At 39.9% G+C, this 27,506-nt stretch overlaps 2 protein-coding genes across 2 annotated transcripts in view; both read right to left on the reverse strand.

Annotated features, from left to right (window-relative positions):
* Positions 1–1,363: 1,363 nt before the first annotated feature.
* On the reverse strand, positions 1,364–10,840 carry gins3 (GINS complex subunit 3). The gene is made up of 3 exons (XM_031726874.2): positions 10,538–10,840; positions 9,726–9,959; positions 1,364–1,951 (listed from the first exon to the last, which is right to left on the reverse strand). Exons 1-3 carry the CDS (start codon positions 10,706–10,708, stop codon positions 1,721–1,723), a joined length of 636 nt encoding a protein of 211 aa, XP_031582734.1. The 5' UTR covers positions 10,709–10,840; the 3' UTR covers positions 1,364–1,720.
* A 5,498-nt stretch (positions 10,841–16,338) lies between these two features.
* znrf1 (zinc and ring finger 1) overlaps positions 16,339–27,506 on the reverse strand; it is a 64,534-nt gene continuing 53,366 nt past the window's right edge. Inside the window, exons 3-5 of the mRNA XM_031726867.2 lie at positions 22,160–22,265; positions 19,177–19,268; positions 16,339–18,990 (exon numbers count right to left, since the gene is read on the reverse strand). Coding sequence (XP_031582727.1) covers positions 19,211–19,268; positions 22,160–22,265 — 164 coding nt within the window. The 3' untranslated portion in view covers positions 16,339–18,990; positions 19,177–19,210. The remainder of the gene's footprint in view (positions 18,991–19,176; positions 19,269–22,159; positions 22,266–27,506) is intronic.

The raw sequence follows: 27,506 nt of genomic DNA on the forward strand, positions 1-27,506 counted from the left end.
TTAACTCCACATGATCCCTAAGGTGGAGCAGGAAAACACTGCTCGGGAGAGGGACGTTTTGACTTGTTCAGCCTCCAGATAAGCAGCAGAAAATGGACTCAAGACAGTTTAGATTTCTGTTCCTACGGGTACAATGTCACCTGATATTTAAAGGTTTAACTGTTCTTATATTTAGATGAAATGCAAAGCATTTCTGTCTTCTGTATTAACTGCAGTGCAGTGCAGTGATTAGTATGTGTCCTCACAGCCAGCTCTGGGTCTTTTGTTCTACCAAGCCTGACAGATTTCCTCCGACGGTCTGATTGCATTTATTTTAGGCTAACTAGTGATTCTTAGTATGGATTCAATGAAAAGACACTTCATCTTATACCTTTTAATGCATGCATTTCCTGTACAAAAACAGGAATAAATAATAATTAACTAAAAAGAAAATGACTCGACTGACTCATTTCCGGATGGTGGAAGTGTGACATCAAAGACTGATTGACAGCAAGGAGGATAATTAGAGGGAAAAACTGTTCAGTCTCCTTTATGGAGCAAATCACGGCTACCCACAAGTGCAGTCAATCACCACATCATCTAGATCTTGCGGAAGCCCTCAGCTGCATCATCTGTCAGGAGAGGTTAGATACCATGCAAAGAAACTAAACAGCCCTTCTGACAGAAAGCATGGCCAGCATAACAGCTTACTAGACTTACTAGACTGTGTCGAAGTGTCTGAAAAGCTGGGGAGGTAAGGTATGAGACAGGGCACGAGTAACAATCTTGCAAGAAAACTGCAGGGGCCACCACAGGTCCAGATTTGCTGTCCGAAGTGACTCGTGAGATATATTCCCTTAGTTATGCTGCAACAGGCCTAGGCAGCTGGGAGCTTCCCATGATGCACTGTGTTTCTGTGCGTTTCTTCTTCACTCACATTAATTCCCTCTGTGTTTACACACCTCTCTGCATTTAATCATCAGTTATTAACCTCTGACTCTCTTTCACAGCATCTCTTTTGTCCCATCTCCCTCCCCTGACCCACAAGCGGTTGCAGCAGATGGCCTCCCGTCTCCGAGCCTGGTTCTGCCAGAGGTTTCTTCCTGTCAAAAGGGAGTTTTTCTTCACACGGTCGCCTTGCTCATATGAGGTCATCTGATTGTTGAGGTTTTCTCTATATTATTGTATGGTCTTTAGCTTAGAACAGAAAACGCCTCACAGCAACTGAATTGAATTTTCCTCAAATACGCTCAGAGTGAAACTTGAAGTGTTGGCTCACCCTTTGAAGTGCTGTGGGCATAAAAAATTTAAAAGAAATGTTATTACAGGGTCACATCCGAGTTCTACCCCTAACGGTACAATAAAGTACTTCATTCTGACAGAGTGTACCAATATCACAAGTTTATTAACAGGCCTTTAGATATTAGGATGAATATCTTCATAACGTTGCTTTGATTTTAGATTTTTAAAAATTCAAACCAAAGTAGAAGATATTATAACTCGCCACGTAATGATAGAAAGTAGCAAATGTTTTGAATCTTTACTGGTAAAAACAGTCTTTACTTGTGTAAATGTCACAAAGAAGCTTCTTAATCCACACAATGTGACAAATAAATAGAAATGTCTTTATATTCCTTACAGGGTCCACGTCTCAAAACTCCCTGTATGGCTCAGGCTGAGGGGAAGAAGTGGTCCGTGGACAAAGATGGCGCTAAAAAGAGTCTCTTGCGGGTGAGCAGGGCTAGGGCTGAACATCGGTGATCTTCCTCTTGCGGTAGTTGAGAACCAGGCTGGAGGCGGTGAGCTGCGAGGCCTGCCCCTTCTCCCAGCTCTGGAAGCCATTTAGGCCGCTCTGGCCGGACCTGAACAGAGCCTTCTCCAGACAGTCCAGACGCTCCACGAGCGCTGACGTGTCCTCGTTGTAGGCGTTCTGGGAGGAGTCCATGGTCCGCCTGAAGCGAGCGATAAATGTCTGGATGGAGGACAGCAGGAAAAGTTTAGAAACTCGCCAAGCAGTGAATGTATTTTACATTTGAGGCATGCTTGCAGTTTTCAATCAGAGTGACCCAGTTTGTGCAACACAGCTCACCTTTGATAATCATTTTAATGCTAAACTTCAGACATGTAGAATTTCATGTTTTCAACTTTCAGGCAAAACTTCAAAGCTTCAAAAAAAAAAAAAAAAAAAAAAAGAAAAAAGGAAAAAAAAACTTGATCTCAAAAATATTGAAGGTAACATCAGAGTGTGTCTAAACATAGCTCTCCCTCTTGCTGCTACATTGACTTTTAACATTAAAAAAAAAAGAAACTATTATTTTCAATAACAGTTAATTTGCTTTTTCTATTTCAGATTAAAAAAAAAATCTTCACAGGAAGAACTAAATGAAATTGTGGGTCATCCAAGTACATCAACATGAGCATTAAGGTTTGTTCCCAGGACATTTTAATTAACATTTTAATTGAACCTGGCCTTTGGGGTAAACATTTAGTTTACTAAATCTTCCTCTTGCGGTAGTTGAGAGGAAGTAAACAGTTAGTTTACTCCAAAGGCTGAGTTACAGGTTGGGAGGCAGGTGGCACAGCGGTCAGCATCGACCTCAGCCGAGGCCTTTGTGTGGAGTTTGCACGTGTTTTTGTCACAGGGATGATTATGTCATTAATTCATTACTAGCATTTCAGAATCTGAACCAGCATACTTTATTAATCCCTAAGGAAATCATTTAGGATTCGATGTCAGCAAATATCTGAAGCAATAGTATCGATATCAGATAGGACTTGGACAAAGGTGGGTTAGTGAATCTCTAGCACAGAAGGATAGCCACACAAATATATTATAGATCAAGATGTGATAATATAGATCAATACTAACATGTGTGACTCGAACATTGAAAGAAATACTATGTCAACAAGACAATTAGACAATTAAAAAAAAAAAAAACTGTTCTTTTTATGTCAGCAAAACTCTGAAAATATTTAATCTGTCAGTCACTATGCCACCAGACTGATTGCCACCTTTAGTTTTCTATTTTTTCAGTCAGAATCCAGTCGTGCATTATTCAAAACAATGGGATAACTTTCAACACGACAGATTAAGCTATTGTGCTCACGTTAAAAAAAAATAATATTACAGCTTCTAACAGTGTGTGAGTTATGAGAGGCTGCAAAGAAGTCTGAAGATGTGTTTCTGTTTGTGTGTCAGAGGCAGGTTAAAGTGAGTCTGCCTGGTAACAGCAGCACTAACACTTCCTGAGCTGACTGCACCCCCTAGCTGTGATGAAGAGAGTAACACTGGTTTATCAGTGAATGTGCGTCCTGTGTGCGCAGCATTTTTAATAAAACATCTGGGCTGCTGCTTGTGTCAGTCAACTACACCAGGACAAAACCTCTTTCCTCCAACAAGACTAAAGTCAGCAGTAACACATGCACAAAGTCAAAGACTCACTTTCTAATCTCAGATCTGTTCATTTATGCAACAAATAAATAAATCTCACGTTCTGATTTCTGCTTGAAACAGAAGGTGACATCAGACCCATCAAAACTGTGACCTCATTACAAGGAAAAACTTCATGTCTGGCTGCAGAGAGAACAGCGGTCTGCCCCTGCTGGTCCAGGAACGCATAACATACCATCAGCACGCGTTTGATCTTGGTGTTAATCCAGCAGAAATCCTTTATTTGGAGGGCTTAGCACCTCAGAGGATGAGAAGACTGAAACAGGGCTTAAAGCAGAGAAAAGTTCGGTGCCTTAAGAAGTGGGGAGGAAATCAGATACCACATTTCCTGCATTCTGGACAGTTTTTGGTGCACCACTTTGCACCTTTTCTCCACCAAACATTGTACAAATGTCCACGATTAATACATTCTTTTTAAGCCATTTATCACCCTCTGCATTTTAATAACTCATTTAATGAAAGGGCTCTGCTTATGTTCAAAAATTACAAAAATCTGTTTTAGGAGCAATTTTAACAAAGCTGTATATTAACCTTGAGCTGGGCGATATGACCCAAAATTCATATCTCGATATTTTTTAGCTGGATGACGATATAAGATATATATCTCGATATTTTTTTTAAATCCATAAAGTAAGAACAAAAAGAGAGTTCTTAGTCAAAGCTGTGTCCCAGATGTCACTCAGGCACTTTTATTAACATACAGCATAGATGTACATGAAAAAATTACTCAAAAATAAATTATGAGCATTTATTAAATAATAATGCTACATAAATAAAAGAAAACTATTGTTTTTGTGCATAACAAAGAGCTCACAATTGTGCAGTCAAAATGTAAACTAACAGACGCTGAGCATAATAACACAGATTTCACAGCTGCTCTGTTCCCAACTTCTACTGCGTGACTGACAGCCTGGAGTTTGAAATCCGCTTCGTAACCATGTCTCCGAACAGGTGCCATTTATGGTCCTTATACACACACAATACGGTAATATTACGTTGAAGCACAGTACGTATCACTCCGCGAGGCTCCTCGGTAGCTGTAATGCTCCGACAATCCATCAAGTGGTGCAGCTCCGTAGCTTACCAAAGTCGTACTAAAACATTTTTGACGTATTGCTGAGCGCTGTGTATCACATAAAATCGGTTCGTGGTCATCAGGCACAACCAGAATTCATACATAAGGCGCGCAGTCAACTTTTGAGAAAATGAAAGGATTTTAGGCCGTGCAGCCCCTCATGGCGTTAGCATGGTTAGCTCGTTAGCATGGTTAGCTCGTTAACACGTTGACGCCGTCCAGCCCCACGCACGGGGTGATGCGCGGTAACTCGTTAACGGAGATTTGGCGTCTCCATCTTGTCGCTGCCTGCAGGTGAAGCAATGGGGGAGGAGGGGGAGTTGTGTTCAGTGAAGGAGAGGCGAGGTTGAGTAACGTTGCGTAGAGACAAAAGTGGACGAAAGAGAGGCAAACTTGTGGCTCCACAACTATAATTATAACGTAACATAGACTATATCGATATAAAGGATATTGTCACATCTTATATCTCGTATAAAAATATATCGATATTTTTAAAAATCTCGATATATCGCCCAGCCCTACATTAACCTCTTCATTCAGATTAGCAATTAATCTAGAAAACCACACATGCATAGCTGAAAAACATCACGCAGGTGTTCCTCAGAGGGAAGACAAAACTGTTGTATCCAAAGTATACCTTTTTTTAAAAATTCAGAAGTATCCAAAACAACCGTTTCAAACTTTTCCGTTAATTCCTGCACCCTCAAAGAGGTTTAGGCCCTCCAAGGAAACAAGCAGTCTTATATTCTTGTTATGCAATAGCTTAAAATATTAATAACTGAAGTAAATCTGTAATATCTTCCTGATTGGAAATGGGTTAAAACTGCACAGCTTTCTCTATAAGCATCTGCACAGCTTGCTAAGAAATATGGCCTCGGTCATTTTGGTTAGCTACAGAAAAAGTGTCAAAATTGGTTCAGGAGGTAAAGCAAGCTGTCTAACAAACAGAGGGTTGGTTGGTTCCATTCCTGGCTCCTTGAGTCCACATGTTGAAATGTCCTTTGGCAAAGATACTGAACTCTAACTGGCCAATTTCATCGACCAGTGTGTGACAGTCAGCATGTGCTCAGTAGCACTGTGTAAATGTGGCTTTTAGTAAAGGGTGCTTTTCTTTGAGCGCTCAGGCATAACAGAAAACCACTCTATAAGAGTCAGTCCAGTTACCACAGGGCTCGCAAAATCGCTAGCCCGACGTCCCGGGGCTAGCGATTTTTCCAGTCGGGCTACCAAAATCTACCTCAGCCCTGCCCGTCGGGCTATCATAGGAAGGAAAAATATATGTCAATGCTTTTGCATTCTTTCGGAAATGTAGCTGGGTAATTATGTCATTGGCATCGGTGAGCCTCTGTCAATAAGTGACATATTGAAATCACGTTTGAATTTGCGCTTGTTTTTTGCAATCGCACGAACTGTGTATAGAGAGCGGCAGTACTGATTGGCGAGTGACGATTAATTGCGCACCAATTCCTCTGACATCGTCTTATCACTCATTAGCTTACTATTCAAACCTGACAAGTGAAATCTCCCACAGCAAGCTTAAACATGTGAGAGGTTGATTGCGCAGAGAATCGCTGACCGTTATGTACGCAGGTATTTTAGTTATGCTGAGCCAAATAAGACAGGTCAGGGTGAAGAAGTGACAGCCAAAGAAAAGCCTACCACAAAACGGAAAAGTTATGACAAATCAGACTATGAGGGAAAAAGAAAGTGCAGCTTTATGGTTTCATGGACAAAAGAATTTCTGTGGCTGGAATATGACGAGCTAAATAACCAGGGGTGCACATAAGTGATCCGCAGGTGCGCATTCACTGTCAAAATAAAAGACGCGCACCAGATAAGAAGTTGCAACGCACGTTTGCGTACATAAGATTTCCTGGAGGAGGACAGACATTTGTTTAGAACTCTTAAAGATGTCGAAGAAGCAAGCTCCTTTAAGCAATTACTTTGGTGTTCCTCCACCTCCAAAGAAATGTCAGAAGGAGTCCGAACCGCAAAAGAAGCGCGTATTCTCGGAAAAGTGGTTGCAGGAGGTGAGCTGGCTTCAAACAAATGATGAACGCACAGAGATGTGGGGCAGAATATGCCGTGAAAATCCCACTCTAGCGGACAAAAATAGAGCCTGTTATATGTACAGGAATGGAAAAGATGGGCTTCAGTGACAATATGTTTCAAAGGAGATCACGGTCACGATGACCAAACACAGGCTCCAATTTCTTTTTTCCATCTTCCACTTCATAGAAGGTGCAGAAATTATCCTCACTTGCAAAACACAAGCAGTAAGAGTCAGTCAGAATGGGCCGTCAGTATAGAGAGCTAGAGCTGGACTCTTTCATTTGTTTTCTTTCAGTTTTTTTTAATATATCGTGAGTGGCAGTAAAAGGAGCTGCTCAGGTACAAACCATCTGTACACAAAGATCTGGTGGCAACTTAAAATTCGACTCATGCACTCATTTTAAAATGTTGATCTTTTAATGAAGAGTCCACTTAATATCTGCCACCACAAGAAGCTAATGGCTTGTACTTCTGTAGGTCTGCCTCGCCTCCCATAGCACACACACACACGCACACAGACGCACACAGACACACACACACGCACACAGACGCACACAGACACACACAGACACACACAGACACACACAGACACACACAGACACACACAGACACACACAGTTTCCATGAATCTGCATACATGCTGCGTCCTTGATGAAGGAAATAAATCACTGCACATGTCATGTGGTATAAAAACCTCTGTCTGATTTATATATGTATTATTTCATGGCTGTGCAGCACATACCTGCTATTATTACAGCGGGTCTAGCCTGTTTCCTTTTTTCTGTTACAATGGTGGCTGCTCATACTAAACATGACCAAAACCTGAGGCAAATACTAAAATATAGAGGATAAAGCTGGTACTTCTATAATATCTTTCTACTCAGTTGAGTAATCAGAGCACTTTCTACTGCAAATTTCATTCACCCAATCATACACACATTCACACAGGCCTTTTGTCTATCCCTAATCACGTCAACACATATGGGCCAACTGAGGGTTCAATATCTTGATGAAGGACAATTCTGACTAGAGGAGTCAGGGATCGATCCACCATCCTACCAATGGAGTAACTACCACCTGAGCCACAGCTGCTGGCGTCACTTAACCAAACATCGGTGATCAGGCTCAACAGCCACCCCAAGGTGCTTATCAACTCAACAAGCCATGATTTAGCATTCGCAAAAAGAGTCAGTATTTGGAGTGTGTGACCAATCGAATGCACAGACAAGTCTACTGGCAGCAGTGTGAAAAAGACAAAGAGATTAAAGACATAACAGAGGCTGAAAAGAACAGTTACTGCAGCTAAAGCAGCAACATCTAAATGTGTGTGTGAGAGGAACGGCTCTGTGCTCTAGTATAATATTAAAATGCCCTCCTGGAATGTGTGTAGACTTTAAGTGCTTTGCACAAAATAAACAAGGTGTAATGGCATCCATCATGGAATAAGAGTAAAAAAACGTAACGTGTGTCGCTTATACTTCTCACAATCACAGCTCTATCATTAAAACACAGGCGGCTGTGACTGTAATTAAAACTGTGTATTTAGTTCAATTAAAATGTTATTTACTTGTATCTAAGATAAGGTTAGCTATATTGTTTCAGCTGCAGTAGAGCTGGGCGATATAAGATTTTTTCATATCACGATATGTTTTTTTCATTTCAGGCGATAACGATATATATCACGATATAAGCCAAATTATTATATTTGTAAGATTTAAATGTGCCGTTGCTCACAAGTAAAATGTGAAATAATTAGCAGCTTGTTTTAATTAAAATATTTATTTCCCATAATAAGTTCAACAGGGTAGATGTACTTAAGGAACATGAGACTTCAGTTTCAGATAAATAAAGGCAAATATTGCAAACTACACAAAAGGCAGCCGCTAAAGCGTTTAAGTTTCAAAATAGAACAAACAGAACAGACTACTAAATTGTCAATTCCACTTAGAAACAAAATATTAATTCTAAAAATAAATCTTAGGTCGTTTTACAGAAGAACAGACAAAATTGACTAACTTTTGTCAATATCAAATAAACTGAGAACTAAAAGGAAATTCTCAACCTCTCCTTGTTGTATAGCTTAGCTTTTCAAACAGTTTTAACAGTTACTTTAGTCTGACAAAAGCCGAATGACGAATTAGCGCTTTCAGTCAGAGATTGAGCATGCACCGCTTTATTGTATTTCCAGACTTGCTTTCGGCACAATTTACAGTGCGCGCTACTCTGTTTTTTTGTCAGACTTGAAATAGCCGAAATACCTTCACACTACGGAACTTCTGTGGCCCTTCCGTTCGACAAGCTCTCCGGCATTGGAACCATCATCTGTTTTTTTCTTCGGTAACCCTTCGCTCACGCTCTCGGTTGATTTTTCTCTAGTCGGCAAACTCATTTCCTTCATTACCCGGCTGCACGGCTGCAAAACAAAACACACATGCGCCTTGGTGCTTGTGCTGTACGTAACAAGTCACGTGACGTGACGCTGCGGCTGTGATTGGTTCGGCTCTGCGCTACTTAATTTGGATTGGCTGTTCTTTTCTTCTTTTTTTTTTAAGAGGACAAGAGAGATGAGGCCTATCGCAATAGTTTAATTTTTCTATCGAGAAAAAGTTATTTCGCAATACATATCGTTATCGTTTTATCGCCCAGCTCTAAGCTGCAGTTCTGAAAAATAAGGCAAGTGAGTGAAGAACAAACACAGAAGTCTAAATCAAAGAAGTAAGTAGGCTCACTAACAAACTTTATATAAGATCAGTGACACAGCTTAGGTGCCTGGTTTTGATCAATAAAACCAGGCCAATAGGTCAATAAAAGTGTTTAAAATTTCCCTAAAGAATAAATAAAAAGCAAAACAATGAATGAAAAAAACAAAAACAACAGCAGAATTAAGTTCCTAAGAATCTATTCTTCTCAATGATATTTTTAAGACTTTAGACACTCATACCGTGCCCAGGCCTGAGAGATGGTGACACTATTTTCCAGATATCTGATTGGTCTATGGACACCCGTTAATTTCTTAAGTCGAACCTAACCTGCTTTGGAGCAGGCACTGCGGGACAGTACAAGATAAATAAGGATTATTTTGCACTTTCAGTGATGCAGATCTACTCTGGTCTCTCTCCCGTCCTTGATTACCTCCATGTTAACGTTTTTTTGTTGTTGTTTTTTTACCTGCAGCAAAGTCTGTGCGATCTCAGGATTCTCTGGGCTGTCAAAGTGCAGCATCTGGGATCCCAGGCCATAGTAGTAGGGCCCCATCTTATGGAGGTCCACCACGTTGGGATCAGCACTGAACACGGTCCTCCAACCCTCTCTGTACACCTTAGGAAGCTCCACAGAGACTACTTTCCTCTTCCTCTCGTACAGGCCCTTGGTCAGCCACAGAGGAAGCTCCATCTTTGTACCCTGGGATGAAACAAAATACAGTGATGGAGTAACAATACCCCCCCTCCCTGGAGCTCTAATAGTGCTACAGGGGTGTGTTTTGGTGTACAAGGGATTTTTTTTTAAGAAATCCAAGACCTCACATGTACTACAGCACTGTTCACTTTACTGTAATACCTACAGCAAGGCTTGACGTTACCTGCTCATTTATGCACTTAGAAATATTGCTTTTCAAATGTAATTTATTTGTTTAGTAGTAGTAGAGTAGTACCACCTTCCGGTAGCCGACTGAAGAACACTTGCGATGCTAACTAGCTGAAGCTTAAACATACAAAAGTTACAAATTTTGATACTGGTATAGTTGTTCGCGTTTATAAATACGCCGAATTTACACGCGAGTCGTGTTTATCCGTGAACGCTGGAAACTGCTTTGTTCGCAGATTCTCCCTTTATAAATAAAAGTATCAAAAATATGAATGGAGTTTAGCGATATGTAAATAGCTTTGTGAAAAAGATAAAGGGGCGACTCCGGTACTTTTGGTTTACTTGTTTTAACATAAATACATTCGCAATACTTTAACTGTTGTGTGTTTACCGACCTCCGGGATGTCCTGCGTGTCACTCGACTTCTCCAAAAAGCCAAGCCGGGGGAAAGTGCACTCTGTCCGGATAGGAAGTCTCTCATGAGAGAGCAAAATATCGTCCAAAGACAGGAAATTCTCCTCCATACCCACCCCAGGCGGTACGGGAAAATACGACTGTGTGTCCATTTACGTTTGAATAATCGGTAAAGCGGTCAGTTACGAAAACACTTTTAGTAAAATGTTATTGACGTAACCCAGCTCCGCTACGTTTACAGTCTGTTTTACCTTTGCTGTTTTGGCGCCAGAAAATATGACGCACCAATAAGAGCGCCGCAGAGAGCTCAAGACCAGAGCAATCGATTGCTAGTGAAAATCAAACGAAAATCAGTTATCGACTATTTTTCTCTTCTCTTTTGGTTTTTTGTGTTTTAGATTTTTTTAAACATGCTGAATTTCGTCCCACTTTTCTGTTATTTTTAAAGACTTAATATTTATTTACTTTTCAAATTATGTAAGGACAAATAACAGGCTTAGCCCTTATTATAATACAAGTGGTTCATTCAAAGAAAAGCATAAAAAAAAAATTACCTTCCTTGTCCATAAAAAGTCATCTGTAATTACAATATCAGCCATTAGAGGTCAGAATATAACCATTAAAAATGTAAAGTCACCTTGTATCAGGTTGTAAGAATGTTTAGCTGTAATGATTGCAATTGTAATAATTACATCTACAATTGTAAAAAGAAGATAAGTATCTTAATCTATAAATGCCAAGTTAACACTAAGTTTTCTGTCAAGCACACTTAAAAGTGAAATTAGCATGCTCCAAACTTGTCTTTCCTCTGACCTTCTTTCTATATCTCTTGATAACACTGATGAGTTTATAAAAGAAAAATAGCAGCAAGTCTATTCAGTAATCTTTCTTCTCTCCTATCAGTCAGGGTACCTTCAGTTTGCCTAGGATGTGCAGACTGCACACAAAAGTCATGAGTCATGCTAGTATCCACAATAAACATGTGATTATTCAAATGTTCAGAATGTAAAATAAGTCATGAATTTAAACGGAGTCTAATAAAATGCGGCAGCAGTAAATGAAGGTACTATCTTCGTTCGTTTGAGCTGAGCTGGCGGGGACTTTTCACTGTGAGAAACAGACTGAAGACCACGTAATTTCCACAAAACATCATCCCCCTCTGTTAGCCGCAGGCTATGATAGACTGAGAACACTGTGTGTCCCATAAACAGGCAATAATGGCTGCAGTTATCATTATTAGTTGGTTTTCTATGGTCCTGTGTTCCATGCATCATGATGCTGAAGTTAAAACTGCCTTCTCCTGAAAACCCTCCATGTATCATGGCCATAATAAGGAGAAGGGATGATCTCAGCACTAACAGGCCTGCAACACTTTATTTGAAGTGGCGCTCATGTGGCATCATAACCACATTATGACTGCAAGCGCTCTAATATTAGAAAAACACACGAGTGGGATTGAGCACTTTGTGCTGAAGTCAAGTTCATAGCACTTTCCACTACCACTGCATTAGGCATTGTGACACAATGTGGGTGCTCCACAAGAAACTCTTCAGTAAAATATGAAATGGAATTCCTGCAGTAAAAAATTCTGGTTGATTCGGTGAGCACGTAAACACTGACAGGTGAAGTATTACTCAAATCAGGAACAAAGTTAAAGTCACAAATAAATAACTTGATTATTGTTGTGTCATTATTATGTAATTCCTGGCTGGGATAAACTTCTGGCATGATATGGATGGCATTTTGACCCCTAACCCACATGTACCACCCACCCAACATAGCTGCAGACCAAGCACACTCCTCCCCAGTGGTGCTCCCTGATGGCAGCTGCCGCAGACAGCATGACAGTGTATCCCCACTACATCGCAAACCTGCCCAGGAACGGCTGCAGGGAAACAGCCTAAAGTCTTTCAGCTGGCCTCCAAACTCCTAATCTGATCCAGAATCTGAAGGGTGCGCATGAACAAGTCTGATCCATGGAGGAGCCCACAACCCACATGACCCAAAGCATCATCTGTCAGTGTCTCAGTGCCAAACTCTTCAGGAAGCCTTCAGAGGTCCTGTGTCTACTCAGAGTAACATGATTCTACACAGAATTAACCAAAACATATTATACATGAGAGGTGCTTGAACTCACCATTAAGGTTAGGGTTAAGATTTGCTTGAGTTTCAGCAGAATGCTAAACAAGCCATTTCCAGACAGTACCATGAAGACATTTTGGTCCTGCAGTTCTGTTGTCGTAAGCTTTTCAAGCAAATAGGCAAAAATTCCCTAAAACAAGATGGATGTTAACCTAAGTTCACTCCCACCCCTAACCCTGACATAAGTGAGCCACACAAACCTGGTAAATGTTAAACATTTGCTATAAATTCTAAACCCAGTACATCACACTGTGTTTTGTCACATGCCGCCTGCGTCTCAGCACTGTGCACAAGATGGTTTTTTTTACATCTTCTTGCTTTAGTAATTTATATGTGTCTAATGGTTTGGAAAGGACTGCAGTTTGGCGTAAAATAACCACTGGTGACCAGCTGAAAATGACAGCCCAGTATCACTAATACCCCAATCCAGTGAGTCACAGCCCAGACATCCTGAGACACTGAGACATGCTGGCAACTTTCACAAAACGGCATTATTTTACATATGAGTGAGAGCGCACTGGCTGTGAACCTGGAACACTTTGATGGACATTATGAAACTGAAAAACAAGATGGTGTAGAGGAAACTTTGATAACAATGTATAGATTGGCAACAAAAAAACACCATAAAACTGCCATGTTTTGTGATGTCTTTATCAAATTTGAAGTTGTTAATGTTGTTCGCACCTTGGCGCTGACTTGTTTGTTTATATTTTGAACTGTGCATTTCTACTAACTACACACAGCTGCTAATTTGGTTATAAGCAAGGTTTTTTTGTTTGTTTGTTTTTGGCAGGACTTTAGTTATTTATAGAGTCGGCATAGTTTAGGATCCTGTTGTTAACTCTTAGACCAACCTTAAAAATCCCGGCTCTTTTTACCCTAAGGATAAAAAATGCCACCTTCCCAGAAACTGCTGTAAAAATATTATACAGTAATATTGTTTCCACTTGTAATGACTCAGTCACAAACTACCTGAAACATAAATATCAAATATTATTTGTATTTAATAATATGTTTTGTGATTTTAACCCTTTAAAGGCCAGTATGTTTACATAGCTCCACTATTTTTTTTTTTATCAAAAAACAACAACAAAATACATTTTAAGGAGTAAATGATCAGATTAAGATGGGTCAATGATTGGCAGCAGCATTGATTTTCATGCATTCTTCTTTTTTCAACAGTGTCAGAGAAAAAAAATCCTAATGAAAATAATGCCACCATTCCACAAATGGCTGTAAAAGTATTATATAGTAATCATTTATTTCCACTTTAAATGACACAGTAAAACTACTTCAGCCTGCAATATAAATATCAAATATTAATTATGGTTTTTGGATTTTAACCCTATAAAGAGGAAGGACTCTAGGAGCTGAGGTGGAGCTGTAAATAGACAGACATGTAAGCCTCCCACATGGCGCTGCCAGCTCTTCTCTTTCTGTCCGTGAAAAAGTCTTTTATGTGCTGCAACTATCAAAAATAGATTAGTTTAACTTCGCCCCCAAAATAATCTCATGTAAGGCTCAAAGATGCCCATTTATTTTTCTGTTCACAGGATAAAGTCTGAATATGCATGTATGCATGTTTTGATTGATTTATTGTTTTTCAGCATCAACGTGTTTAACGCAGTGTAAAAAAAGTAGTGCAAAAGTTCACATACCTTTTATTGCTGGGAGGGGGCCACACTAATGTTTCCAAGCTTTCAAGTATGTTCAAATTTACCTCATTTATTTCCTCTGCAGTGAAACATCTATACCAGCCTGAATCATAACTTTCTGACACAGACTTTCTATGATGAAGACAGAAAGACTCTGACAATCAGTTTGTTGCTTCAGGTTGCATCTAGAAGTGTTTCTGGGGAATCATCCAGCAGCAGATCCATGACTGTCTCCAAAAGGAAGTGAGCAGTATGCAGTTATGCAAACAGCACAGCAGTGGTAAGTTCAGTATGTCGCAGTTTTTAACCTGCAGTGGAACATCTGCCTGACCCATTTAAGGTCTGCTCAAGTGCATATGGATCTGTTTCCATGACTACATACTGGAAGTTGCCATCTTAAATGAAAAAGCTGTCAAAATATTGCAAGACAAGAAAAGAAATTTTGGTGTACTGATGTATATTACATAATATCACACAAGTACTGTTTTGTTCTGTCATGTCTCACCAATCAAAGAGTCCGCATGACAAAGTGTCATCACTTTAACAAACTGATGAAGCCTATGTGAAGCCTGAGAGGGGCTTTTCTTAATTGCTTTGCGTTTACTTGTGTTCATTTTCCGTCTCCTGCTCCTTTCAGATCATTTTTCATTGTGATTTTTGGCCTTTTGTGTCTTTGCAGCTGTTTTGCAGCTGCTAGCGCTCTTTTTGTGTTTCTGTGAAGTCATCTGCTGACATCCCGCACAATGCAACATATTCAGTATGTCTCCCGCCATACATTTGTGTACATAAACTGTGTTAAGTGTCCTTTTGGGCACACTCGTTAGTATGTAAACTCACTTCTTGGGTTATGCTGCCAACTGGAGACCTGTGAATATTTCAACCCATCTTCATTTGAGATGAACCAAGAAATTCTATACAAATTTGATAAGTATATTAGGTGTAGAAAAAAACATATATTTAAACACTCAAATTATTACTGACGTTAGACTTTGACAGCCTCGATCGGTGTGCAGCACATCTGCATGGAATTGTGGATTATTTGTTGTCCCGTGCTTGCAGGCTCTGATATCCCCTTGATATATAGATTAGCTTTCATTTTGTTTGAGCTTTCTTGTTGTTTTGTGCCTCTTTTTCCATCTTGGGCTTCTTGCAGTGTCTACATGTGGCAATCAGAACTGATTAAAAACTTTATTGATACACACATTTGGGCTTGCTGGTTTGAACCGCCTCTATGTTCAGACTGGAAATGAAAGATTTGTCTGTTTTCAGTGGTTTTCATTTTCTGGATTTTAATTCAGTTCTGGTTTCAAGTAAAGCCCTTGATGCTAATCCTGTGGTATCAGAATATGTAATTTGGGGCTTTTGGAAATTGTTCCTGCACATCGTGGCAACTAAAAGAAAAATTGTGACAGACATGAAGTATGTAAAAAGTGTTTCATAAACTGCTGTTTGTATTTACAACATAGTTAGGTTTAGGGTTTGACTTGCATGAAATTAGACCTCATAGTGTTGATTTATTGTTAGTTACCAATCCTATCTCATTATTCTTGATTTTCAGGCTTTATCACTGTTCTCCCATCGGCTCACAGAGCCCATGCTCCCTGAGGGGAAGCCTGCAGCTCTATAGCAAAAGTGACTCAGGCAGTCTAATGCACAAACAAAGATTTTAAACTCTTACCCCATACTCCTTGCCTTTTGAATGTTTTCTCTCTGGAAACTATCAGATTGGGTTCTGGGAAATGTTGTAAATGACTGAGTGAAATAGGTTGAAAGCGGATACCTCGCATTCAGTCCTAAAATAACTCCTGGGGGGGTGGAGGTGGGGGGTTGTGTGCTGAACATTTCTGAGCGATGTAAGAGTGTTTTCCTGAAGGGATCAGCAACAACACCATGTCCCAGTAAAACACATGCAGGTTGACCATGAAACCCACTTTTCCTGCAGGAGAAGTTGAATCTGGGTCACAGAATGAAAGCTGAAAATGGTCTGTCATCTAGCACAATTTATTCCACCATTTGTTTACAGTAGCTTTGTAAATGCAGTTTGTATGTTGATTCGTAGTAGTCTTCACACATCAGCTCTTGGCATTCTGAAGAGTGAGTAACACCCCACATGACTGGAATATTAAACAAATATTGTTAAATATGAACAAATGAATAAATAAGCCCCGTTCAGCGGCTCCACAGTGGGACTACAGAGTCCTTTTAAGGGTCTGAGTGGCTCACGTCTCCCATCGCAGACAGCCAGACCTGCTCTAGCAGAAATACAATGTGGGGAACCGACAGTCGCAAAGACCAAGAGGCGCCTTTTCAGTCGCAAGCACACATGCACGAACAGTCATGGATGGATCGTGAGCCAACAGGCCCGCGGGCACAGGCTTGTAAAAGGCCTCCACCAAGGAAGACACAAAGAAACGACAAAAGACTTTAAATGACACGTTTGTGGCTGTTGTCCACCTCTGCTCGTCTTCAGGGTGCTTCTGCATTTGTTCCTCCATTGTGTCCATTTATTTCTCTTTTTGGTCATTTTTTTATTTCTTTAAAATTCTTGTTTTTTACGTCATTTTAAATTGTTTTAGAAATTCTGATTTTCGTTTGTTTTTGTGGAATTATGAATTTCTTTGATTTAATTGATTATGAATGTCCATGTTGCAGTTTTAAATTATTCAGAGTCAATTTTTGGATGTTTGGAAGTCATTCTAGTCTCTCAGTAGACATTTTGAGCCCATTTTTCTAACTGTTTTGATTCATGTGAGTCATTTTTGAGTCATTTGAAATTTCTTTGTAACTGTTTAAAATTATTATGAGTCTGTAGTTGTTGTTTTTTTCTTACGTCATTAATCTCTCTGTGGCTGTTTCAGGTCATTTTGAGTCCCTTTGGTAGTTATGGCTGTTGTTTTGAGTTATTTTTGAATCTTTCTACATCATTTTTGAATCATTAGTGTCTCTTTGTAGTTGTTTTCAGTCATTTCGTAGCCACTGAAGTTAGTTTAAGTCTCTTTGTAGCGATTTTAAATCATTTTAAGTCTCTTTGTTGCTGTTTTGAGTCAGTCGGGTCTGTCTGTAGCTGTTTTAGGTAGCTGTGGGTCTCTGATTTGGATCTTTTCAAATTTCTTTGTAGCTGGTTTTAGAATATTTTCAGTTTCTTTTTATTTATTTGTTCCATTTTCAACTCATTTGGGTCTTTTTGAGTATTTTCAAGTCCTCTTATTATTTATTAACAAGAAAAGACAGACTCTGGACCAGGGTTGTCTGACTCCTTGGGCCTTGGTGCTGTGCCCAGTGGGCCTGTTCAGAAATCCTTCCATGCAAACAGTCATATGCACAGAGACACTCATTCACACTGGCTCTCGCTCGAGGCTCTCACAAGAAAATGACTAATCATGATCACATGAAAAATCTGGCAGATCTTAAAAGAAAGAACCGAGAGAGGTTACAAGTGAAATTTACAATATGTCATGTCGCTTCTCTGTAGCTGTAAACATCAGCAAAGTAAAGGGAGGACTGCCAGTCGCACACACGGGGAACATGGACATCTACACTGTAAACATTTCAAAACACACACGGCACTGTCTCAGTCAGCCCTCTACGATAACCTTTCATGCTGCCTCACACACACACACACACACACACACACACACACACACACACACACACACACACACACACCCAAGGCTTCAGCAAAAGCTACATTGTCACCAGTCCACGCATACACACACCCACATAGTGTACATACACATACCAGGTGAAGCACAGTAGGAGCATAAACTACATCGCTGGCCCCTTCTGGCCTCCCAGTCAGGACTGCTCCTTTCCACCAAGCCCCCAGTCCCTCTTACCAATCCATACATACAAGACAAGCTGACGTCCCAGTTTGACATTTTTGACTCTTTCTGCCTGCCAGGTATGCGTGAACCACATCTAAATAGCACTGCGGAGACTTTAAATTAATTATTTGAGTCATATTGGTGAGGAAGAGTGCAGAACTGAGGCAGGAACTATGAGAAAGGAGCACACTGGGAGCCAGTCTGTTATGATAGGACGTCACCAAGTTGGCGTCCTATTGCATGAGATAAGAGGCCCACCCACTAATGTACAAGTCTTTTTCTCATAGCGAGCTCCTGCAGCTCAACAATCATCCATTTGCCGGTTTTCTCCTTCTCCTCCTTCCATATCACTGGTTCCCTTCCTTCTTCCTCCCTCCGCTCTGCTTCCACTCCTCTTCCGAGTTAAGGCCATGGGAGGGCTGGACACAAGTGACTGACAAGCCTGAATCCAAAGATGTGATGTAAGGCCTGCGAGGACCTGAGCGTGTCAGGGAAGCAGCTGGCCGCGGTTGAGTCAGAAGGGAAGCTGAGGCCAACTAAGCCCTTTAAGGGACTCTGTTAGCTTGAAGAGGTGCAAAGGATGAAAGGAGGGGTGGTGGGTTCTCAGCAGTATCATCAGCAGATGTAAGATGGAGGGAGTGAACGATGGTTCGACAGTTATGCTTTTTTTTCTTTTGGTTCAGTTCTCAAGGAGTAATTATTTTGGTAGGATGATGGATTCTGTCAGGATACTTAAGTGTTGATCACTTTGATTGTTTCACCAGATTTGGTTACGCCTGTGTCCAGATATCCCCGGCAGGACCACGAGATGTCCTGTAACAGACAAGAAGGTGGGGGAGAGACAGAAAGAGATTTTACTCTTTGGTATTTATGCCTCATTTTCAGTCTGTCCTGGTCAAATCCACCATTTAAGCAGCAGTGAAAAGACAACGCTGGCTCTTTTGCACACTGTACACACATTTCTTCTGTAATATTTGGCCTTCTGAGTGTGTTTCTTACCTTGAACAGTATTCAGAGTGGGCCCGGTGGTCAGTCAGTCAGAGGGGTGTTCAGGGCAGGACCGATTGATCTCAAACCATGAGTCTATACAGCTGCAGAAACAAACAGAAGGCATGACATTGCGTCCTGAATGCAGCTGCAAACACAGAGTGAACTTAGTGCGATTACTTGATCTATGCAGCTGATAAAAATAGAAATTTGATTAAGCGTTGAGAGCTCATAAGAACACAATTGAATTATACTGCAGTCTAAGATGGATTCAATACTACAGAGGGTTGTTGCTAAAGTAACACGTAGGCATGTTGGAAGGCCTCCATATCCTCCCACATTAGCAATACATACACAACATGCAACTTATACTGTAGACGAGACCCAGGGGGGAACACAAGAGCGGCACTAATGTGCATTATTTCTCACCTTGTAACATTTTATATTCTCGCTGTGTTTATGGAAAAGTTTGCAATAAAACACCCTATAAGTCTTTGTGTGGGTGGGAAGGACATCTTTTGTTTTAAGCAGCAATTTAAGCACCATAAAGTATAAAATGCTACATTACAAGTAGAAACACTTGAGATGCAACCATCAAAATGTTTTTTAATAACCAAAAAAAGGAGCTGTTTTGCAAAGCAGCTCCAAGCATTTTACCAGGATTTTATATCAGCATGGTACCTTTTTAAAAATTACAACAGTGAAGGAAAAAGATGATTTACGTAACATTTAGGAGCATATGAAATCAACACTTGAAGGGTAACAGCCATAACAGTAACACAGGTATGAATTTTTCAACAAATACTAGTTTTTAATATAGATAAAAACATTGTACTTACACCACAATGTTAATATTTACTGACTTTAACACACGTCACATATAAGCTGGAACTGAAAAACAGTAATTTGCTGGAAAAAATTGATTTGAGAGAAAAGTAAGTAAAATAAACTAAACTGATATATTGCATTTCTTTCTTAAATTGAACTCCTGCTCTAGACTTTTGTTTTCAAAGGGATACTTCAGAATCAATGTGGCCCTGTGGAGCTGTGCCCCAGAAATATATATTCTGAGAGTAAAAGTGAAAATTCGGTGAGTAAATGTGCCCCATGTGACATTTTGATCACAATCACAAAGCAAACAGCGCCCATCATCCACAGTATGAACGATGAATACTCTCTTTGCAAAACCTCAGGGCGAGCGTTTTTGCTGCCGCGTCTCGGTGTTTCGACACAGGACACTACGAGCGAAGGGTGGAGCTAACTGTGAAACTGCACGCTCATTGCCTAACAATTTCTAAGTGATTAGTTGTTGGCTGATGAGCATACGCTGGATGAAGCTCCTTTTTATTACTTCTATACAACCAGAAGTCTTTTTTCAACCACAGCAGTCGCCCCCTGCTGGCCAGTAAAGAAAAAAAACATAGTTAACTTAGTTTACCATTCTTTTCCTTTAGCTTTAGTTTTGAGACCTGGATATGCCTCTTATATATACATGAAGTTCCTTTTTTCATTTGCTACGCTTCAAACATCTGTTGGAGGTATTGGTTGGAAAAGGGCGCTATCATCAGAGTGCATCCAGTCGTCAATCCATGACTGCGTAGTCAGCATGCATCGTATGGGCAAAACAGGCTTCCTGTTTCCAAGCTAACATGTGGTTTTACTAGATTGAATTGTCAGTACCTTATTTATAAAAATCAAAAGTCTGGGCTTTTATGTCTAGAAGCAGGCGAGACTAATTATTTTCAGTCACAAGTGCCCCCTAGTGGGCCCCCAGTTGAATTGCAGCCAATTTCTGTACAATGGGAGAAAGAAGAAGTGGAAAGGATACTGGTCCAAAAAATTAAAGGAACACTAAACTCACATAGTGGATCTTTATGAAGGAAATCTGAAAAATCTTTCCTGACATACGCTGCGTCATTTTTGAGGACAAAATTACACAACGAATATCAGTGGAAACCAGTATCATTAAACCTTTGAGGGCTGGATTCAAAATCACAGCAAAAAAAGGTTAAAAATTGTTAAAGTGTTTCCTTATTTTTTTGAGCAACTTACTTACTGACCCGGAGTCTAATGTATACCTCATCCCAGTGTTAGCTCATATAAACTGTGTGAGCACAAGCTAATGTGTGTAAGAAGATGGTAACTGCAGTTCACTTAATGATGTCATTAATAACAAATGTTTTTTTTCTGGAAGTTATGCTGAGCTGCATTATAAAAGTTTTTAACTCTTAGACACGAGAAAACAATTCAGACATGCAAATTTGGGCTTTAGGGTCTAATGGCTGGCTAATGATGAGTTACAGCCTTGCAGTTATTTACTAAACACACACAAAAACTTGCAGGCGTTTAGCTTAACTTTATGACAAATGAGCTCAATATGATGTAAAAATTATTAAGGTCATGATGGAGGATGGAGGATATTCTCCTGGGAGGAACAACACAAACAACACAGAAAATAAAAGAAACAAAACACGATTTTCAGAACGGTTCTTTAGTTTCATTTAGGAGTTGCTCTCTGCTTACACTGCTGGTAGAAAATGTATGGACGGAGTACTTCTCCTGGGTAATATACTGTATAGCCACCTTTATTTTGAAAACATAATTCTGATTACATTACGGCGACAAACTCAGTGAACCCGGGACTTTTGGGACTTCTGGGGATAAATGGGCAGTTGCATGAGGCTTTTCCATTCGTATATGGTAATCATCTCAAGCCATCCAGATAATGTGACAGTGATATATCAGTGTTTAGATATGCTATCATTCAATGGTGTAATATGAATAACCTTTAAATCAAAGGCACAGGGCCCGTCCATCATCAAGGAATGCCTTTATTGAGATGCTGTGAGTCGACTTAATTAGAAGAAGTGCAAAATTATATAACGGGCAGTGATTCAAATCTATGTGTGTGTGTGTGTGTGTGTGTGTGTGTGTGTGTGTGTGTGTGTGTGAGTGTATGTGTGTGTGAGTGTACGTGTGTGTGTGTGTCATTCACCTTTTGTGGTAGATGCAGAGGCACGGCAGTCTGGCTATGGTGTCCCCTTGCTGCAGTTCCTCTAGACATATCACACACTCACCGGCATCCCTCGCCAACACATCATCTGAGGTGGCAGCCGCACACACACACACACACACACACACACACACACACACACACACACACACAGCAGAAGACGAATCAGTATGCACCAAAAACATTTCAGAGCATATCAAACACAGCAGAGAGCAGTGGGGGGAGCAGATTGGTGCATCACACACAGCAGACACAGTTTAGTGGTTACTGTTCGCCCCATGCAGCGGTGAACATGCACGAGAAGGAGTTTGGAGATGAATCAGAAGCTTCGAGTCTGTTTCTCCTTGTATCGTGTGGAACTGCATTGATTTCTTCAATCTGCTTAACGAGTGCTGAGATTCCGCTTTCGTGCTAATATACAGAGTAACCCAGCACTGCAGAATGGTTCTTTCCTCCACAGTGTACGATCATATTCATATCCCCTGAAAACCTGAGTGTTTCTGTCTAACATTGAAGAAACTCTGTGCTGGTTTCTCATAAACAAAAGTAGGGGTGCACTGAATTATTGGACAAATATTAGAACTGTCAAGATCATATTTCCTGTGATGAAAATAAATAAATAACCATAAAAACCAACAATAAGACATCCAAGTGCCAAAAACTGCAGTTCCTTAAATGGCCACTTGAGGCCTACTCCAAATGATTAAGTGAACCCCATAGACTTTAATGTTAAAATAAACTTTTATATAAATGAAATGGATTATTATCATGGGAATTTATGTAAGCTACAACCTCTGAGCTCAAAAATAAAGCCAATCCACATGTGCCAAAAAATTTTATTATTCTTATGGACAGTTGAGGGCGGCTGTAACATCAAGTCAATCCTGTTAGACACCCAACTTTATGCTCAGGTACAACAAAATACAGCAAAACTTTCCCCTTCAGAAACTGTAGATGGTGATTTCATTTTTTTTTTAATTTGTCTTAGTTTTAAAAAGTCGCTAGCACTAGCTAATAACTCTGCCCTCCACCCCCTGTTTTCAGTTCCATAAACCCAACATGATGCCAAATTAAACGTATTATTGTAGATGCTTCAAAACCAGTTCATTGTGGTTCATTAATTACCAACATGTATGTCAGCATTCAGAGTGATTCCTCAAAGGAAACAATAATGTAGATTCAAAAAACACTTTAAATGCCAAAAACAACAAAAAGCACAAACTGTAATCCAACATTATGTCCATGCTAAAGAAAGACAATCAGAAAACTTTATTTTTTGCCCCCTAAGAGTCCCTTTATAGATATAAATGGCAATCAAAACTGAAAAAAATACAATGACTGGCCTTTTTTTTTTACATAAACTATTTCAGCAGCTCTTCAAACAAACATGGCAGCCAATAACATGGCAGCATCTCAGTCCACGTAAGCATGTAGACACGGTCAAGACAACCTGTTGTCGATGGTGATGATGACAGGACAACGAGAGGAAGCAAACCCTAACGCCTAACAAAGTGTTTTTAATTTACTTTAGTTAATACTTTACTTTACTCAGGCTTGGGTGTGTCCTGTGCCCGATGCTACAAGTACAAACACAATCTAATGAAACTGCAACTCCCTAGCCTACATACATACATGTCAGGAGCATCAGTGAACATTAAACATGTGACTGACTGCAGCATAGTAAGTATTTCTGTGACTGCTGATATCCTGAGAATTTGAGTTTACTCAGAATTGAATGAAAGGTCACACTGGTTTGAGCTCCTGTCAGCCAAGAAGAGAAATTTGTGACGGTGGTGGACAGTGGCCCCCCAGGACTGAACCAGTAAAGAATGAAGGAAAAAAAAACACCACGGTCTGACGGATCTCCTTTTCTGCTGAAGCCGCAGATGTTAGGGCCACAATTTAGCATCAACAGAATGAATCCATGGCCCCACCCTCCCTTATGTCAACTGTCCAGGCCGCCGCCGCTGCTGCTGCTGCTGCTGCTGCTGCTGGTGTAATGGGGTGGGAAATGTTTTCTTGGCATACTTTGGTCCCCGGAAAACGATCAATCATGGTCTGAATGCCACAGCCTGCAGGAGCATTGCTGCTGACATTGTGCATTTGTATAACAGTAAAATTAAACAATCTATTTTTATATTTTACAGAATGATCATTCTTCAGCTTAATCATGCTTTGCGACACAAAGCATGATTTTATTGTTAAATCTGAGTCTCAAACTAATTTTCTGTGCTCCGTCTACAAACACTGTCACGTTGTACTTAAAAAGATAAGGTGAGACAGATGAGGTTTTTTTATCCAAAAAACTTAGGAAACCCTGTTTTACACCCAAAAATATTAAGCACAGCAAGTAGCAACATAAATTAACAGCTTAATTAAGTAGAACAGTTCTCTGATTGGCAAGACTTAGTAGAACAATTCAATAAAAGGAAAAATTAAATATTGATCATGACTTAGACCTCAGAGGATTAACAACCACAGTTTATATATATATATATATATATACATATATATATATATATCTGTCTGGAACATAGAAAGCTTTCTAAGAAAAAAAAAAAAAAAAAACCTGTAACACCAAAACATTTGGAAAATGTTCCTGCTCTGCCTGTGGCAAAACAAAACCCAGCTCTAACCAGGTTAACCTACCGGTCCCCCAGTATCGCCCTCTGGCCCTTCCGTTGAACTAGAACCATCAGAGTAATATTCACTGTCTTACTGCAGCATGTTAATCTCTTAACATCCACCCACTTATTGCGGTGACCTGTCCAGGACCCATCTTTGGCAAATCTCATAACCAACGTATAACAACAAGATGCATACAAGAGATGTGATCCGAGTTCATTAGTAAAGCACAGTATCATTAGATTTGCAGGGATCTATGTGGAATTTGGACCTGACATTATATGTAAAGTCATAAGGAATTATCCTCTAATCCAATGACCTGTAAAAGTGTTTTACCTGTAAAATAAAGTCACAGATAAGGCCTCATAAATTGTCAGTGGAGGCAGAATTTGAGCCCAGCCATAACCCCATAACCTAATCCTAACCCTAGATAAAGTTTCAGTCACTGTTACGCAACCATAGGAACCCACATTAACATTATTCATGTGGAAATGTCACACATCATTGCCTCGAGGCTGGAAAAAAACAGTGTTGAGGATTTGCCAAAATGATAGTAGATCCCGTTTTTATCAGTAAAGCGAAAAGAAGGATACTTGATGGGGGCAGACTGTGAGATGGAATAAGAGACAGCATATGCTCAGACTGCAAATCAGCTTAGTTCCTCAACAAACTCCCATAACCTCGCTCCTCTCATCCCTCCCTCCCCTCTTTCTTTCTTTTGAAAAATAGTGTCTCCTGTCTATTGTTCACATCCATCCACCCCCTAAAAACACCCAGGATCTCTCCGAATGAGCACTCTGGATTAAGTGGCAGTAATCTACATCGCGTCTGATAACAATACATCCAGTCCTCCTCTTAGCATCTTGCACATTACTTCTTATTAGCCTGCAAATCAAACCAGGAAAAACTCAGAAATCAATCAACTGCCAAAAATCTGGCACAATCCTTAAAGCCACACAGTTTTGCCCGTTTGAAAATGAGTGCAAAGTGTATTAAATTTAAAGTCAACACCTGACCTGAGCTGATAATCAAGTTAAGAGGGTTGTTCAATCGTGTTTGCTTCACCTGTGAAAATGCTTTAAAAAATGAGGTCATCTGGATGAAGCCAGGGCTCTAACTCATCACAGCTCTGCCTCAGCCAGAAGTCTCAGTATTGATCGCAGCTGCAGCTGTGAGGCTTTTAACCATATCAGGCAGCAGCCTGTCACCTCTGTTCTAGCAAACCACCGCAGTCCCAGAGAATCTTGCAGCTGACTTTAGTGTTAACGTTTAATTCCTTTCGTAATATTGCAATGACATTAATGTGCTGTGACCTTCTCTAATACCAAAGCTTGTACAGGAATCCAGTTTACCAGAGATGACACTGTTTGATTAGAGCAGGGAATTCAGTTTTATGATGCAACAACAGCAGGGTTAGGGTTTAGCTGAGTTTAGGCAAAAGGAAAACAACTTCCTGAATAGAGAGCTCATAATTACCTCTGCTAAGGAGGTAATGTTTTTGGTAGCGTTTGCATGCAGGTCATTCTTCTAGCTCAGAAAGGTCTGCATGAATTCTGATAACATTTTGTAGGGGTGTAGAGTGGGACCATGTTAACAATCCATTCAAATTTGGCTTACATCCGCCAAGGTCTGCAAGGTAAACTTTATGGTACATTGGTCAAAAATCAGCAAGCCTTATAACTTGTATGATTCTTACAGGTGTGCTGTCTTATGTCAACATATTGAAAGTACATTATAAAGATTTAAAATGTGTCACATTTGACCTCTAATTTGACATATAAGTTAACTGATTGATCTTAAGGTCAAAGTGATAATAATGCTATACAGAGCTATTTAAAACTACATTACTTGTTGCCATTGTTTGTACAAACGACCTGTAGTGATGTAGTGATATATTTTACGATCGTGTGTTATGACTTTGATAAACCCTCCTGAGAACCGAGGAATCTTCCCATTTAACATTTTTAGGGATTTCCTTCCTCTTTGGAGGTAATAGAGGCCACCCAAACACATAAGATACCAGGATGTCCTCTATTTAGTACATCAGGACTTAGTAGGGTAGCTCAAATAATTCAAAAGATAGGCTGGTTCTCAGGAGGATATACTTTAAAGTAACAGGCTATAACAGCTTGAATACAATGTTCCTGAATAAGTATACATTTTGGAGGGAACATTTTGGTACTTGTTTTGGTACATTTTTCACTCAATGACGGTAGATACCAATAACCATCCAAGTTGATTTAATGTTGTTGAAAATCGGATCAAAGTCACACCAAATGTAAAAATTTGTTAAAACTTTATTACAAATATGTTTTTATTGTCTCCAAACTTCACAACAATATACTAGGCCTTTGGGGACATGAGTACCTAGGTTGGCTAACAATTTGACCTTCACCTTTCTTTTTAGTGCCCAAGGTCAAGGTTGACCTTGAAACCTTTTTTCAAGAAATATATTGAGTAATATATCAAATGAAAGGGCCTGCAGAGAGCTGTACAACACAGCTGTTATTTTATAATACAATCCGGTGTCACCATGACACCATAAAGTTTTGCAAAAATCACACAATGCATGATTATATCTTAACATTGTTACAGCTTATAGAAGCCAGCCTGCTGATGTAATCTAATATGTGATGTACTAAAAACACGATGCTAACGTATGCTTGCATAAAAACAATGTAAAACATCACTGTTTGTCCTTGAG

This window comes from Oreochromis aureus, linkage group 7 (assembly GCF_013358895.1).
Source record: "Oreochromis aureus strain Israel breed Guangdong linkage group 7, ZZ_aureus, whole genome shotgun sequence".
Lineage (NCBI taxonomy): Eukaryota > Metazoa > Chordata > Actinopteri > Cichliformes > Cichlidae > Oreochromis > Oreochromis aureus.